General features: G+C 41.2%; 2 protein-coding genes across 2 annotated transcripts in view; both read right to left on the bottom strand.

The window, feature by feature from the left end:
- Nucleotides 1-15,221, bottom strand: part of LOC138000095 (uncharacterized) — a 52,180-nt gene that overhangs the window by 11,520 nt on the left and 25,439 nt on the right. Inside the window, exons 13-16 of the mRNA XM_068846253.1 lie at nt 6,279-6,608; nt 4,543-4,833; nt 3,780-4,100; nt 2,905-3,168 (exon numbers count right to left, since the gene is read on the bottom strand). Of these exons, the coding sequence (XP_068702354.1) occupies nt 2,905-3,168; nt 3,780-4,100; nt 4,543-4,833; nt 6,279-6,608 (1,206 nt within the window). The remainder of the gene's footprint in view (nt 1-2,904; nt 3,169-3,779; nt 4,101-4,542; nt 4,834-6,278; nt 6,609-15,221) is intronic.
- LOC137999359 (neuroplastin-like) lies at nt 6,817-14,988 on the bottom strand. Its single transcript, XM_068845177.1, has 5 exons — nt 14,814-14,988; nt 12,050-12,370; nt 11,130-11,456; nt 10,372-10,506; nt 6,817-7,166 (listed from the first exon to the last, which is right to left on the bottom strand). The coding sequence occupies exons 1-5, from the start codon at nt 14,986-14,988 to the stop codon at nt 6,817-6,819; spliced, it is 1,308 nt and encodes a 435-aa protein (XP_068701278.1).

Here is a 15,221-nt window from a genome sequence, read left to right as displayed (position 1 = left end):
AGTATAATTTGTGACGTAAAACCCGGATTTCAATTAGAACTGAAAAAATGCCTGAGAAATGTGTTGTCTTTGGCTGTAGCAACGTTGGAAACTGTTCCATTGAAGCGCTTTTGGAGTGTTTTCTCTATTTCTTGCTACGTCCTTCTTTCTTGCTCATGTAACGCTAGCCATTCTGAGTCTGCTAGCGGCTCGTGGGCATGCCTATGCGTTCAGCTTTCCACATCTGTGGCTTGATCGCTCGAGTTTTGACAAGCCTTTGACTGAGGTCGTTAGAGGCAATTTAATAAATGTCACTGCTCTTAACAAATGTCAGCCGAATAACAGCTGTTTTCAAATACTACGTCTTTCGCTTTTGTTGTTGTCTGTCCTCTGCTTTTGCTTTGTTTGCCCTGTTCCTGGTTTTACGCCACTAGTGCCAGCCTTCCTTTTTCTTCCGTGGGGTAGAAAAACCGTATTTCAAAAAATTATTGAAAATTCCAATTTTGTCCAACAACAAAAATATTTGCGCCATTTTGCTCAGCATGATACAACGATTCGTCTGTGCAAAAAAAGATTTTGAGATTATTGGCACTTTAAGAAATAGAGAGCTTACGCTAGGAAGACGGCAAAGGCTAAGAGAACTCGGCCACAAGACAATGGACTAAGTGGCTTACTACAGTTTTCCGAAGAAAAAAGATCAAGATTTTGAAATATGTGAAATTAAAGGAGCAGGATGGCTCTTCTGAAGTGTTAGTCACTCCAATTGATGTAAAAATATAATTTTGCCTAACAAATAAATGCAACCCAGGAGAAAATGCTATATATAGCTCCTGGACTGGGACTGGAACTGGACATTTCAAAGGCCTTTTTCTCAAAACCAGCCGGACGACTCCACCTTAAAATTTCAGGATTTTCTTAACGAGAAAAAATAATCATGTATAGAAATAAATAGTTAAATCTGTCGGACAGGTTTGTCGCAAAATGGCAAAAACGTCGATTTTCGTCTATTTTGATAATAACTGAAAAACTGTCCGATAGATCTTTTTAAAAAAATGTTGACGGTTTCGTCTTCATATCGTTTACTAATTCACAAAATTTTAACCCTGATTGTACGGCTAGGTCTTGAGAAAAAAAACCATTTGCAATGTGTAGTTTCCAGTCCCTCCTCCAAGAGCTCCCATCGATATATTTTGCGTTTTCCCCTGATTTGCATTTATTTGTTAGGAAAATTACATTTAACATCAATCGCAGTGACTAACACTTCAGAAGCGACATCCTGTTGCTTTAATTTCACAGATTTCAAAATCTTGATCTTTTTCTTTGGCAAACTGTAATGAGCCACCTTACAAAAGCAAAGGCTCTGCACGTGCGTTTTGCATTTTGGTACATTTTTTTTCTGTCCTCGTTCTGACAACGACGTGAATTGACCTTTACTTACTTACTTACTTTATTTAATTTTAAAAAGGTAAAGTCTCTGTTACGAGCCTGAAGGCCCATTAAGGCCGGCGCTTATCTCCGGTTTCCGTAGTATGAGGCGACTAGGGGTATTTATGCTCCCCCCTGGATGGGATGCTAGTCCATCGCAGGGTTACCCCCAGCATTAAATTCGCCGGTACCCATTTATACACCTGGGTGGCGAGAAGCACCGTGAGAGTAAAGTGTCTTGCCCAAGAACACAACACAATGTCCCCGGCCAGGACCCGAACCCAGACCACTCGGTCCGGAGTCGAGCACACTAACCATGAGACCACCGCTTTATTTATACACGGTAAAATCTTCAGTATATTTTACAATAAAAAGTTTCATTACAACTACAATGTACACTCTTTTACAAGATTGCCGTGTGGGTGCCCGACCGGCACCTACTACATAGTTGGTCAATTTCCCTTTTAAAGTATTCTAAGGAGTCTGATTTTCGCAAGCTGATGGGCAAACTATTCCATAACAGTGCTCCGATATAACAAAAAGCACGCTTGCCATAATTTGTGCGCGGTAAAGGCAACTCAAGTTTAGCCTCTACGTTTCTTAAGTTGTATTGCGTACTGCGGGTAATGAATGAATTCTGGAGGTACGCTGGGGTGAGTCCATTGATTGTTTTAATTAAACATTAATATAGCTTTAAGCTTTTGTCGACGAGTAGTTAGATCATCCCAATTTAACAGATTTAAAAGGAAAGTGGCGCTTGTGTCGTAATTGGACCTGATTTGGAGGGCAGTGCGCTTTGAGATCTATGGTCTATAGCTGAAGATATCTTCATGTAAAGATCACCTATATGATTAGACCATGAGAGGTGTTCGTCAATATTTAGCTTCTGTAACTTTAGTGATTAATTTAGCATCAATCTCAACGTTTACCTGATTGTCTGAGAATGAATGAATTTAAATGTTGGTTTGACGCAATAACCATAAATTCGGTCTTCGCAACATTCAAGCTCAGTTTGTTGGAAATGAGCCATATATTAAGACTTCTTAACTCTGAATTTAAACCGTTCTCAAGATCTTTGATGTTGTGTAGGATACATTTTTAATTTTCTTCCCAAACGACCACACTGTTCAGACCGATTTTATTCCTGCAATGTTGATACATACTTTCCATGCACAATGACTTGGAGTAATCGCGAACATTACGACAAAAACAGGAATTAATATCTTTTGATAACGTTCTCATAGCCGTCTTTGTCGTCTCCGCATAAGCGCTCTATTTTGCACCCAACCGGCCACCCAACCACAATCCAAATCATTTAAAGTGCGCATGCTCAAAACAAAAAACTCGAAGTCGACTGACACGTCATACGAAAACTGACCGAATGCTGTCGAGCCCTTTCTGTATTACCTTTCGCGAGAAATGCCGATTCATCGGAACTTTTATGCAATCCAAGAGCAAAACTAGTTTTTAGTCTAAGCAAATAAGTGGAAAAAAACTCACTGAGAAAGAAGGACACTGTGTCGTTTCCAAACCCGTTTTCAGCCACACATACGTATTCCTTGAAGTCTTCTTCTTGTATGTAGTTTATCTGCAGAGTGTGATTATTTCCGTTTGATTGCTTCACCGAAATATGACGTCCGCCTTCGTCTTTTTTGATCCATTTGATCGACGGAGTAGGATTTCCAGTTGCTCTGCACGTCACATTCACATTTTCGCCCAAGTATCTTTCTGCTTCATCTATTACGCTACTAATTTTTGGCGGAGCTAAAAATGGACAGAAACTGTCAGTTAACAATAGTTAGCGGACATACCAAAAGGTTGAGCTTGCATCAAAATGACATTGGGCTATGAACGGGATCGCACGACTCCCACTAATGTAAAAATATTTATTTCCTGGTTGTTGCTATAAGCATCCGAGGATTTTTCTTATAAGGATCTCAAGTTTCTCTCCCTCAGCAACAATCAGCCGGTAGCTTATTCCACCTGCGACGGCAATATGAGAGAATACATCAAGATGTAAAAACGCATTCCTCATTAAATTAAGTGTTCTTCCTCTTCATCTTAGTGATAAGGGTCTTTAAAGAAGTGATGGGGAGACAAGGGAAGGTGAACTTTGCGGCACGAAAACAACAACAAAATATCGTGAAAGACTGACAACGAAACTGAAAGTATTCTATGGGACAAAAAAAGAAAAAGTACACGTTTGGAATTGATATTGGGAACAAGGCAACAGCAGGATACTTGTACGGATAACAAGAACCAGGCACTTCCCCCTTCCAGAAGCCGGGTCCTTTCCCTGGAAAAGGAAAACTGCGAAAGATCCACCATGGTTCAAAAATTCTTCCTGAGCTTTTTATGAAACTTTTCAAACGAACCTAGAACATTCAGAAAGCCTTCACTTGAAGCTTCTCCTTCCACGTTCCCAGCAAAACATCTGTAAAGACCAGTGTTCATCACGTGACTTGGTTTACAGATCACTAGGTAGTCAAGGTGGTGTTTTTCTGTATAATGATATCCATTTATTCTGCAGTGGTCCTGAGACCCAAGGGAATGCAGGCTCAACTTGACGCCATCTTTGTACCACGTGATGTTTGGCTTAGGATACCCTGATTTGACTTCGCAATGTAGGCGAATCTTGTTGGTTTGCAATTCATTAATGGTTTTGTTTGACAAAGAAATGACTGGAGCGACTAACTCTGAGAAGAAAAAATAAACGGGATTTAATAATGCCACAACAAAGCGCTGTTAACCCGGGTTAAATACCATGACCACAAGCAACTGACTTTGCCGGTAGAATTTTATGACCTCGTTGAGATGATAAGCTTACGATGTTGGGATGCTGTGCAAAACATTAAACCTAGGATCGTGACGAGTCATAAACACTTCGAATAGCTAGGCCCAGGTGATTTCGCACATGCATGATTACGCAATAAATGGCAATGATGAAAACAGAGAGGGGGGCCGTCCAGAAAAAAAATTCGCGCTTGCAAGTTGTACAAGTTTATTGAGCATTGTTTGAAAGACTGTGGCGCGAGAGTTTTGTCCTTACAATGCACGCGGTAGTCGAGTCAGAACTTACGACACTCGATGATAAACCGCTCAAAAAGAAAAAAAAAATAAGGAAAATAATTAGCTCACCTTTAACATGAACTGCAATCACTGTAATCCTAGTTGCATTGTTAGTCCAACCAACACAATGATACTCGCCAGTGTCATTTATTTGCGCATGAGCAACAGAAAGCGTGCTCGACAAGTTAAATTGATTTCGTCTTAATTCGGACGTAAGACTCTGGAGGCCATTTCTTTTCTGCCAGGTAAGTATCTGAAAGTCTCCAGCTCTAGCTTGACAAAGTAGTTTGAAAGAGCTTCTCTCATCAACATGAAGCACTGGCTGGGTGGGAATGACTTCCGGTAAAATAGTCTGGGTACCTATAATGTTTGCACAAGTTCAAATGACTTTTTTGACGGGAGTCGGAGATATTCATCTAAAACCAGTACACTTCTTCTGCAGTCAAAACCGTATTTGATTATTTAAAGACACACCTTCTAATTTTTTTCCGCACGGATAACATAAAATTCATTTCCTTGAAACAATAAAGAGAATAGTTCAGTTACTACCAAAAGGAGGAGGAAGGGGGGGGGGGGGGGGGGGGGAGAGCAAAAGTTGAAATTGTAGGTTATAAAATTCCCTGGGAAGACATGATTTGATTGTTACAGTTTGACAGTGGGATCGGCGTCAAGGATAATATTGTGCTTGATATTTGAAATCAAAACAAACCTTGCAGATAATTGGTAGCAAGGACACTTCATTTCATTAGATCTCGTTTTCACATACAGGATTACTGTGCTAAGGTTTTTGCAATTTTTACAGCACATGATATTCTGTACTAAGTCCACGCTGAGGACGTAACCAAAAAAAGACACACGAGATGACAAGAAAAAAATTAAGGAGACAGTCTAGCCCTTAGGATACGTCAATTTCAGTTAAGTTTTTTTTAGATTTCACGAAAACGCACGTCTGTTTGCCGAGACGTCCGCGAAGTCAGAGAATTCAAAATCCGAGTGGAATTGCGGTTTGTTGACGAAAACGAGTTTCAGAGGCAAGGAGATTGGTTTATTTTGCCCCAAATCCCGGAGTTGGAGAATCATAACACAACGCTGGATAACTTCGTAAGACTTCAACCTTTACAGTCGCGGACGGCTAAGGAAATAGACTGTAATAACTGAAGATTCGCAGTACTGATACTCCATGTTATTTGTCTTTATTTCTCAAGTTCCGAAACTCACATGTGTTCGCTAGATCATAACACATACACACACACTGCTCATGTGCATCCTCTCATTAATCTAAGTGCATCTCATTACATAGACTGCCGATCTAAAAATAACTTCAAGTGTGAAATTCACATATCCCGGCCATTGTCCCTACTCTCCCTCTCTCCCTCATTTCCTCTTGGTGTTGACCAAAGCCTAGAACTTTATACCCCTGCAACTCATTTCATGGAACTTTTCATTTATCCCAGTTTACTTCAAATGAAGAAGACACTGAACACGATGATGCAACCAACTTTTAGACCATTATGTCCGGCACCTGATACATAGCAACCGGAAACCTAACGCTTTTTATTTTATTCTAAGGGCCGCGCTTTCCTTTTGTAGGAACTGGCCGACCAGACCTGTCATTTTGAAAAGAAAATGCAACAATTTTAAGAAACACTGGCATAATAATCCCTCGCATTCTTGTGGAGGAGTATATATCGTCCTCGAAGACTGTTAATTTGAAGGCCTTGTGGAGTTAGTCCTTCGAAATGCCCGGTTTGGTCGGTCAGTTCTGTCAAATGGAAAGCGCGCAAAGAAACCAAATGACTTCCTACCTATCCTGTGCACCAAATATACCACATCATCATGCCCAAGGAAATTTTCAGCAATACATCGAAAAAAGTATCCAGATCTGGCTGGTGGTAAGAAAAGACTGCTGAATCTGGAAGGGACTTGCGCAGAAGGGCTTATCACGTTCCGGGGAACACGTCGCCATTTCCTCGCATCTGGTTTACAGTCGTACTCGCATGCTCTGGTTGGCTGTTGAAACCATTGAAAGTAAGGTATGGGGTGACCGCGCAACGCAGTTGACTCGATTGTGGTGGCGTCTCCAAAAGCCAGTATGCGAAAATCGGTGCTGTCTTTCTTGTTAAGAACTGGTTTTTCTGGAAGTTAAAAATTATCGCGTGAAAACAAGGGGCTATTTAATTCCACTTATCTCTTGATAAATATAATTTCTTTGATATAGTAGCCGTGGAAACCGATATTCCGTACAATTAGCCAGATACCACGCGGTCGGTGGGAGGCGCAACACAGGTTGAGTCGAAATATTTTTTAAATCTCCAAGAATAAAGTTATGGCCAATTTTAACATTCATCTGACAAACTTACCATGGACGTCCAATGTCACAGTTTTAGTGTCTTTCCCGGCAATATTTTTAACAACACATGTAAAATTTCCGCTGTCAAAAGGATGAAAAACATTTCTGATTATCAGCTCGGCCCCAGACCCTGTCCATATTATCTTGTATTTCGTTTTATCATCATGGCACGTTTTGTTCCGTTGTGATATACCCTTACAGCTTCCGACTTGAACACCATCTTTAAACCATTCCACATCCACAAACAGACCTTCAAAGTCTATTTCACAAAGAATACTCGTGGTTTGAGAAGCGTTTGCAAATATTCTTGGCTGGAAATTGGTGATATTCGGAGGCTCGACATCTGCATAAATAACAAAAATAGCATGACGATGAGGGCGGGCAACAAAATGTGAGAACTCGAACGGAGAAAAGCACGTGAGTAATATCATAAAGAACAAAAGGAATTTCGGCTAAAAAACTAGGAGAACACCATTACAGCGCCGACTTCAATAATTTTCTAATGAACAAGGTAAGACGCCCGTCTCTCAACACATCGAGGAGTTGGAAATTCCGCCGAATGTAAGATGCATAAGTCCATAATACAGCAGTCTTGATCTTCGATGGAAAGTGGCCCCATCAGTTTACGGTATTATCTATTTTTTAGCACGGCCACTGCTAGATTTTTGCGGGAAAAAACGTAGCAATATTGTTTTCCTTGGACAATCCATAATCTTGCATTAAAGTGCCCGTGTGATAAAGAAAAAAAGTCACTTCCTTTTTTTCTTCAGCTTTTGAAAGTGTGTTTGCTTTACACCTGACTGGCAAATTTTTGAGCTTTGATTTTTATTCAAAGGCCGTTTACTTTGAGTGTAAGTTTTGTATTTCACGGTACGCCATAACTCACGTTCAAAACTGACCGACTGGACCGAAGGGGGTTGGATCCCGGGAAAAGTGACGTCAACGGCTCGCTTAAAATTTCAGCGTGTATATGCAAAACGCGAGTTTAAAAGTTTGAAAGCCCAAAACTCCTGTGCTACATATTAATTTTGCGGCGTGCACACGCATTGCAGTCTTAAAACAGTGATCCTTTGACGTCAAATTTTCCTCGATCCAGCTCTCTGAAGAACTTATAGTTAGTAATGGCGGACCATTAAAAAGGAAAAATCCAGCTAAAATAAGTCAGGTGTCTTTTTGAAACCAAGGCTTAAAACTTTGGTCGCTTCGTGTTTAATTAACATAGTTTTGAAATCCAAAGAAAAACAGAAAAGTGATTTTTTGGTCACAGGGGCACTTTAAGCAAGAGCATTCCCCCGTGCTGTTACTTGGTGGCAGACCAATCAAAGGCATTGTGGTCAGGAAGCCTAATCTGATTGGGCGCGATTTGGCGGGAACAGTATTCTAGATTAAGATAATACAGTAAACTGATCAGTGGGTTAAGCGGCCAAATGAAAGAGATCGACCTTTTTGGCTTTAGCCTGCGTAGCAAGCGTTTCCGTGCTGTTTCGGAGCAAAGAAAGACCGAGGAAAGAGATCCTCGGTTTTGGCCGCGCGAGAAATGAAACGAAAGGCAAAAAATTTTTCGCGCGGCCTTTGCTCCGAAACAGCACAGAAACGCTTGCTACGCAGGCTATTTTGGGTTATGAGCTTCTGGTGATGATGTGCTTTTGTCACGTGACCGCTCTTCGGTCATGTGACTACTATGTAACCACTCACTGCCATTCAAAATGATAAAAGTTGTGCAATTCACCCCATATATTTTTTGAGTAAATTTTTAGGGGTGGGGGGGAGGGGGGGGGTGCCCGTAATGTATTGGATATCGCTCGAGGACTGCATCTCAGCGCTCCGGCCGGGTTCGAATCTCAGCTCGTGCGTTCCAAAGTTCACTCAGCTTTCCATCCATTTGTGGTGTGGAGTAGTGACCACCCCTGCCGTAAATTACGGTAGAAGCTAAAGAAAAAGGTGCCTTCAGGTTTTGCCTTCGACTTCGATCGGCCTCTTGCCTTGTATTGAATAAAAAAGTGTTTCCTGAGATTCGATGAGTTGGGAACGAGGAATTTCTCTTTTCGTTTCCTTTTTGTTACCGGGGAGAGTCCGTTAGAGTTCAAAGGCTAGCAACAGTGAAAATTAGGCTCTAAGGTTGAAGTTTTCTCGACGCAAAGAACAACACTGCCCTAAGACATCACAAGGCGTATCAGTTTGGACTATAATTTCATCACTATTAGATGAATTTAACAGTGTATAGCTTCAGTAAGCTGCTGTACCTGTCAAACTGTCTGTTGATCGTACATCTCAGCTGATTATATCAACATTGCAAAATAGAACAGCCGTTGATGAAACAGATAGACAATCACGATCATTATCATACATTGCTTATAATTTTATCCGTAAGGGCTGATCCTCCCCATCAGTTACTTTAGGTAGCGATGACCTAACTATCATTAAGATTACTGCAATCAAACGTCAAGTACCACTGCAAATTTTGTAACCTAAAAAGGGCGTTTTTTTCGTCGAGGAAATTTAACCCTAAAGCGTAATTTTCACTGCTGTTGGCTTGTGCACAGTCTCGGTGGTAACAAAAAGAAAGCGAACAAAAACCGGCAAGATGTTATTGTAAATGACACACTTCTGCAGAGTTCCCACTGCCTTTATCCTTGCCACCATTACAGTGTAATCTGTTTAGAGATTCTCTATTTTAGAGATTCTTTATTCTGGGAGATTCCCCCTTTTATATTCCCTCATATCATATCATATCATACACCTTTATTTACCCTCGGATTTTTAGTGTAGCTTGGTGTAGCTAATATCTCCAAGCATTTACCCTCCCAACCATGATACACCACAGAAGACAGACCACAACACCGGGAACTACATGCCCTGCTCTTTACGACAAGTGTGCGGGGGTTCTTTTACGTCCCACAGGATTATGAACATTGAAGGGTTGTGAGACGGGACCTCCGGCTTATCGTCCTTATCCGAGAAGACTAGAGAGTCTAACCATTTGCAGATGTAATTACAAAGGCAGCACTTTCTCCTCAGTTATTTAAAGACCCTGAGTGTTGGTCCGGCCGGAGTTGAACTCACGACCTCCCGCGTGACAGCCCGGTGCTCAACCAACTGAGCGCGATTTCCTACTTTAGAGATTCCCCGTTTAAGAGATACTATACGTTTTAGAGATTTCTTATTTTAAAGATTGCTCTTTTTCGAGAACAGCCATTTAAGGGATTCCTAACTTTAGAAATTTCCCCGTCCCGTTCCCTGTTTGCTGCTTCTCTTTGAAGAAAGCATTCCAAAGACGTCCACATAGGCAGCACATAAAATAGCGCATCGATGAATCCATGTGACGTCACATAGGTGCAGATGTTTTGATTGTAGTGACATATAAAGAACCCTTTTTTTGAAATTGAAAAATCCCTGCCACCTGAAACCACTTACACTATTACAAGCAGATCACATAATCATTAAGCATCTGCGCCGTTTGGGTCTACCTAACGCAAATGTTCTTTTAATACGGACAATAAGGGAAGTCTACGGTGAAGGTTTTGATTTTTCTGATTTTCAGCACTTACCAGGCTGTCTAAGTATGGTGTATATCACTTCATCAAATCCCATTAAATTTTCAGCAGTGCACTTGTATAGCGCATGCTCCTTGCTTGGAGGAATCGATAAAAAGCTTGCGTTAGCAGTTTCCATTTTTTCCAGCTCTGAGAGGAAGGTTTGCATTGAGAGCTCGGACTGAGGCAAGGTTGGTTCCACCATGAAACAGTGGGGGGTGGGATGCTGTGATGAATCGTACAAGGCAGGGAAATACTGTCACTCTCTTGAATTGTGATGTGTTTTTCACTTTCATTCCTTGTGATAAACGGTTTTGCTAAAAAGGATAATAATGACAGTACAAACCAATTTCTTTAACGTCTTAGTTTGGGGGGAATTAACACTGCTTCCTAGAAGTTGAATAAGTATCATCATCATTAGCTAAAGTCGTAACGATACAGAACAAAATGACAGATAAACTCTCCCTTGGTCCAATTCGTGGCTGACAAATTTAATGTGCAGGGAAACTGATGAAAAACATCAGGTAAAGAGTTTCGTGCACTAAAATTGTGCAGTTGTTTTGGATCATTGCAGCTATGACAACAGTTATGACTAGAATGCACCAACAACAACCAGGGGACACTTCATGACAAATACCATGAATTCGCGTTAGACTGGTGAGGTGAAGTGACCACTCTCACTGCTAGAATTAAGAATCCACCAATGAGAGGCTATAGCTAACACACTATACAAAGCCAAGCTGACATATAGTTGATGGAATCAGCTACTTTACCTTGAATGGTCAGTTGAAACGTCAACTTTCCAGCTCCAGCTAAATTCTCGACATGACAGGAATACTCTCCGGTGTCATCAAAGAATCTCGTTTCCGATACACGCAGAAATGACTTTCCGTCTCTAAATGTCACCTCGTAGCGTCCTGAGAAGCTTTGGCAATTTATACCTCCCCATCTCAGACGACATTCTGCCAGTTTTTGACCACGTTTCTGCCAAGTTACTATCGGCTGTGGTGAACCCCCTACTTTGCACCACAACTCTACTGGTTGCGATTCATTCACTATTTTGGATCCTGAGTGGAGAAGAACTTGAGCTTTGCTTGGATCTGAGAAGGATAAATCAAACCATGTGGTATATTATGTCCTTTGTATCGCTAATTTCCTCACGGCTCAAAGATTGCAAGGAAACTGTATATGATACCACGGGAGTAGTGATGGCGCAGTGGTGAGAGCACTCGCCTCCCACCAATGTGGCCCGAGTTCGATTCCCAGACTCGGCGTCATATGTGGGTTGAGTTTGTTGGTTCTCTACTCTGCTCCGAGAGGTTTTTCTCCGGGTACTCCGGTTTTCCCCTCTCCTCAAAAAGTACGTGTTAATTTAATTTGATTTCATTTGTGCTCGACCCCACAAGTGCTTCAGCTTTAAACATTATCGTGTGAAAATAAAGTTGTATTTCTATTTCTATTTCCCAATGCAAACCTATGAACTGAAAATAAAAACCTGGCTTCTCAACGGCACAAGGAAACGTACCTCTATAAATGAGATTCAAGCACTACAATTTGCTATCTTTAGTACGCATCAACTAATTTATTTTGCAATGCCGTCCACCCTCCACAAACCTTTTGCATGACCTCAAGCCAGACAAGCGCGTATTCCGACTCTTTTTTACCATTTACTCCACCTCTCACAAGGACGTACCTTTAACTGTCAATTGAACGATCTTCTCTTGAACGCTTCCATTGGCAAACTTTGCTCTGCAAGCGTATGTACCTGTATCCTCCACAGTCGCATTTCGGATCTGAAGAACAAGTTCGCTGTACGAACCGAAACTTTTTGCTACAATTTTGTGTTTGTTCGCTATTGTTGCTTGAATAACGTCAGTCTGCCTAGTCTTCAACACCCTCCTCCACTCTGCGGGATTCTGGGAATGTACAACGCAAATAATATTTGCTCCACCCTTGTATTCAACAACCACGGATTCGCTTGGAATCCAAACTACCGCTGGAAACCAGGACGACCCTTCAAAAATGCAGAAAAACAACAGAAAATTTTACTCCTTGTGCAGACGGGTCGCTACCTCGTTTGGATGTAGTAACCTCTTCCCCAAGGTCTTCTCGGCTTTCAACATGGCGGCTCTTCGGCAGAAGAGCCCACGAGAATTGTGAAAGTTACTATCAAAACCAGTAGAGTGGTAAAATTTGAATCCGAAGCTGTTCGATTCTAAACACGTGATCTTAAACAAATTGTCATGTGATCCGAAAAATAATGTCACGTGATCCAAAAAAAGTGTTTCTTGTTGAACTGCCAACGCGCTTTACACGAACCACGTGACGCGTTGGTGTCCAACCCAATGAAACTAGTTGGGTTCTTGGAAAAGATATCTCACATGAAGAAAGAAACGGGTCCCTCAAGCTGAAATCACTTCGCCAGCGAAGATAATTTCTTAGTCTAGTTCAACTGTTTAAATTTATAATGGGAAATATTGATGATTATATGTCCTTCGGTAACGGCAGGAGAACAAGAAATAGTCACAATTATAACCTTTTAAAGCCTTATTGTCGAACAGCCTTCTTTAAAAACTCATTTTAATAGATATGTAGATAAGTGGAACGATTTACCGGCATCATTTGCAGATCTTGAATCTGTTAACAGCTTCAAAAAAGCCAGATTTTAGATCTTAGATTTCAGACTTTATTATTTCCTGTTTTTTTGGGAGGGGGAGGAGGGGGAGGGCATGGTTTCGTATGCCGATTTAGTTCCCCTCTACCATAACTCGTTTAATGTTTAATGAAAGTTCTTATTTGTATTCTTTTTGCCGGGGTGATTTTCGAGCGATCGGTTGAATGTAAACGGCTGTGCGAAAACCTGGAACGAAGCCAGAAGAGAAAGCGAACTCGCTGCTTCTCCTCGCCCCTTTTTGTTTATTCGCTTTCTCTTTTGATTTCGGTCCAGGATCCCGTTTCTCGAAAGTCCCGAAAAATTTTCGGCCCCGAAAAGCCATTTGTAAACCTGCCAACCACTTGTTCGGGAAAGCCGATCTTGTAACATGTTTTAAAGGTAACAAAAAGCAAAGTGGCTGTGAAGTTTGACGACTTAAATCCTCTCCGTTCTTGATGTACAGAGGCAACTGTGACACGCGAAAATGGCCCGTAAAGTTTCGGGACTTTCGAGAAACGGGCACCAGGTTACATTCAAGTCAACCCCGGTGGAAAGCGTATGGATGGCTTTCATCTAACGTCACAGCAGCCATGTTGGTGCACAGAACGATAGAGAAAAAAGTCTTTTGGAAATTTGACTCGATTATAATGAAAAATATGAGCCATTAACTATTGTTTTGTGCACTAACATGACCGTCTTATCACGTGATTGAAAACCATCTATAAAAAACAGTCATAGCCATCCCTCAAGCTGACATTTCCCTTTTATTCAACTTACACGACGTACAATCTACTTCTTCAAAGATATAAACATTTAAAGCATGCAGAGAAGATTCAGAAGAAATGAGGCAAAGAGTTGAACCCGGATCGATGGCTTCTCATTGCAGTTTCCGATGTCCACAGCACAAACGACACAAACGTCCGCAAAGTCGAATCTTTAGAGTACTGACAAAGTGGTACCCAACAAAACAAGTGAAAGCCAACCGTCCTCAAAGTGGTCTTTAGGCAAAAAATACTGTAAATCAGTGCGGCTTCGCTTAGAAACGCTATTTCTTGTTGAACTGAAGCTCTAATTCCGCCTATTTTCATTCTTTCTACAGCGATAAGCTTCTCATAATTATTAAGATGGGATATTGGGTGATGTAATTTTTACGAAATGTGCAATGTCACTTTGAGCGATGACAATGAGTGTTGACCATTGTGGTCCCTATAGAGCGTTTTCACACGACGTCACAGCAGCCATGTTTGTGTTCCAAAACAAAGAAACGGCGGCCATGTTGGTGTTCATAACCAATCCTCTGGGAATTGAAGTATATTTTGATGGAAATATTTTTTTTGGTTTTATTGCATTAGCACCATTATAGCACGTGACTGAAAACGCTCATAAATGCTAATGTTATGTTTAAAGCCGAGAAGCCTGGGGACCGGGTTGGTTTGGAGGGAAAATCAGTCAGCACCAACTTCTTACTAATACATCGTCAAGTTTTAAAAAATCTCTTTTTTCACTCTAATTTTGCTTATTTTGAGTTACGTGAAACTGGAAAAAAAATAATAATAAATACAATTAAAATGCATCAGTGATCTAGTTTTGTGCGTGAAGAAAATCACCCATATTAGCACTGAGGAGATTTTCTCCGAAATGCACGAGTGTCAAAAATTCGGCGACTGACTTTGAATTTCACGCCCGCTTCATTACTGCAGATGAGTTGTAACTTCGTGAATGAGAGTGGTGACGTCAAATGCGGTTCGAAAATTCAGAAAATATCCACATTTTTCGTAGACTTTTTTAAATGATAACATCTTACCCGCTGCAGAAGTGACAAAACCTGCGGGAAACTTGCTGGAGCCACCTGCCCGACAATAATAGTTTCCCAGATCACTGACTCTTCCACGAGTGATGGTAAACACGTTGTCTTGAAGAATAAGTGAGAAGCCGTCGGGTTTTCTTGAAACACAGTTCCTACGGAAGATTTCTGCCATAACGTAACATCCACATCAGCACGCAACATATCACAAGAAATTTTGATGGGTCGATACATCCTCAGTAAAAATCATTGGTGGTGTTGCCGTCCCGTTTGGTGATGGCGTAGCTGGCTGAGTTGTTAATGGTGTTGTTCCAGTAGTTGTCACTTTTTTACCTGAGGAAAAAACAACGTAAAACAGAGTGAAGGCTACAAGTAGCGTCAAAGAAAGTTTGAAGAGGACATCCAAGA

Source organism: Montipora foliosa, chromosome 4, assembly GCF_036669935.1.
Source record: "Montipora foliosa isolate CH-2021 chromosome 4, ASM3666993v2, whole genome shotgun sequence".
Classification (NCBI taxonomy): Eukaryota; Metazoa; Cnidaria; class Anthozoa; order Scleractinia; family Acroporidae; genus Montipora; species Montipora foliosa.
Note: the sequence above shows the minus strand (reverse complement) of the source record. Positions and strands in the feature narration are given on the sequence as shown.

What these genes read in the sequence shown, in the direction of transcription:
- LOC137999359 (XM_068845177.1), bottom strand. Translation starts at nt 14,988, where the DNA reads ATGGCAGAAATCTTCCGTAGGAACTGTGTTTCAAGAAAACCCGACGGC. An exon ending in CGTTCAATTGACAGTTAAAG is followed by an intron (nt 11,457 to 12,049) that starts GTACGTCCTTGT and finishes TATCCTTCTCAG; the next exon opens with ATCCAAGCAAAGCTCAAGTT. An exon ending in CACCATACTTAGACAGCCTG is followed by an intron (nt 7,167 to 10,371) that starts GTAAGTGCTGAA and finishes TTATTTATGCAG; the next exon opens with ATGTCGAGCCTCCGAATATC.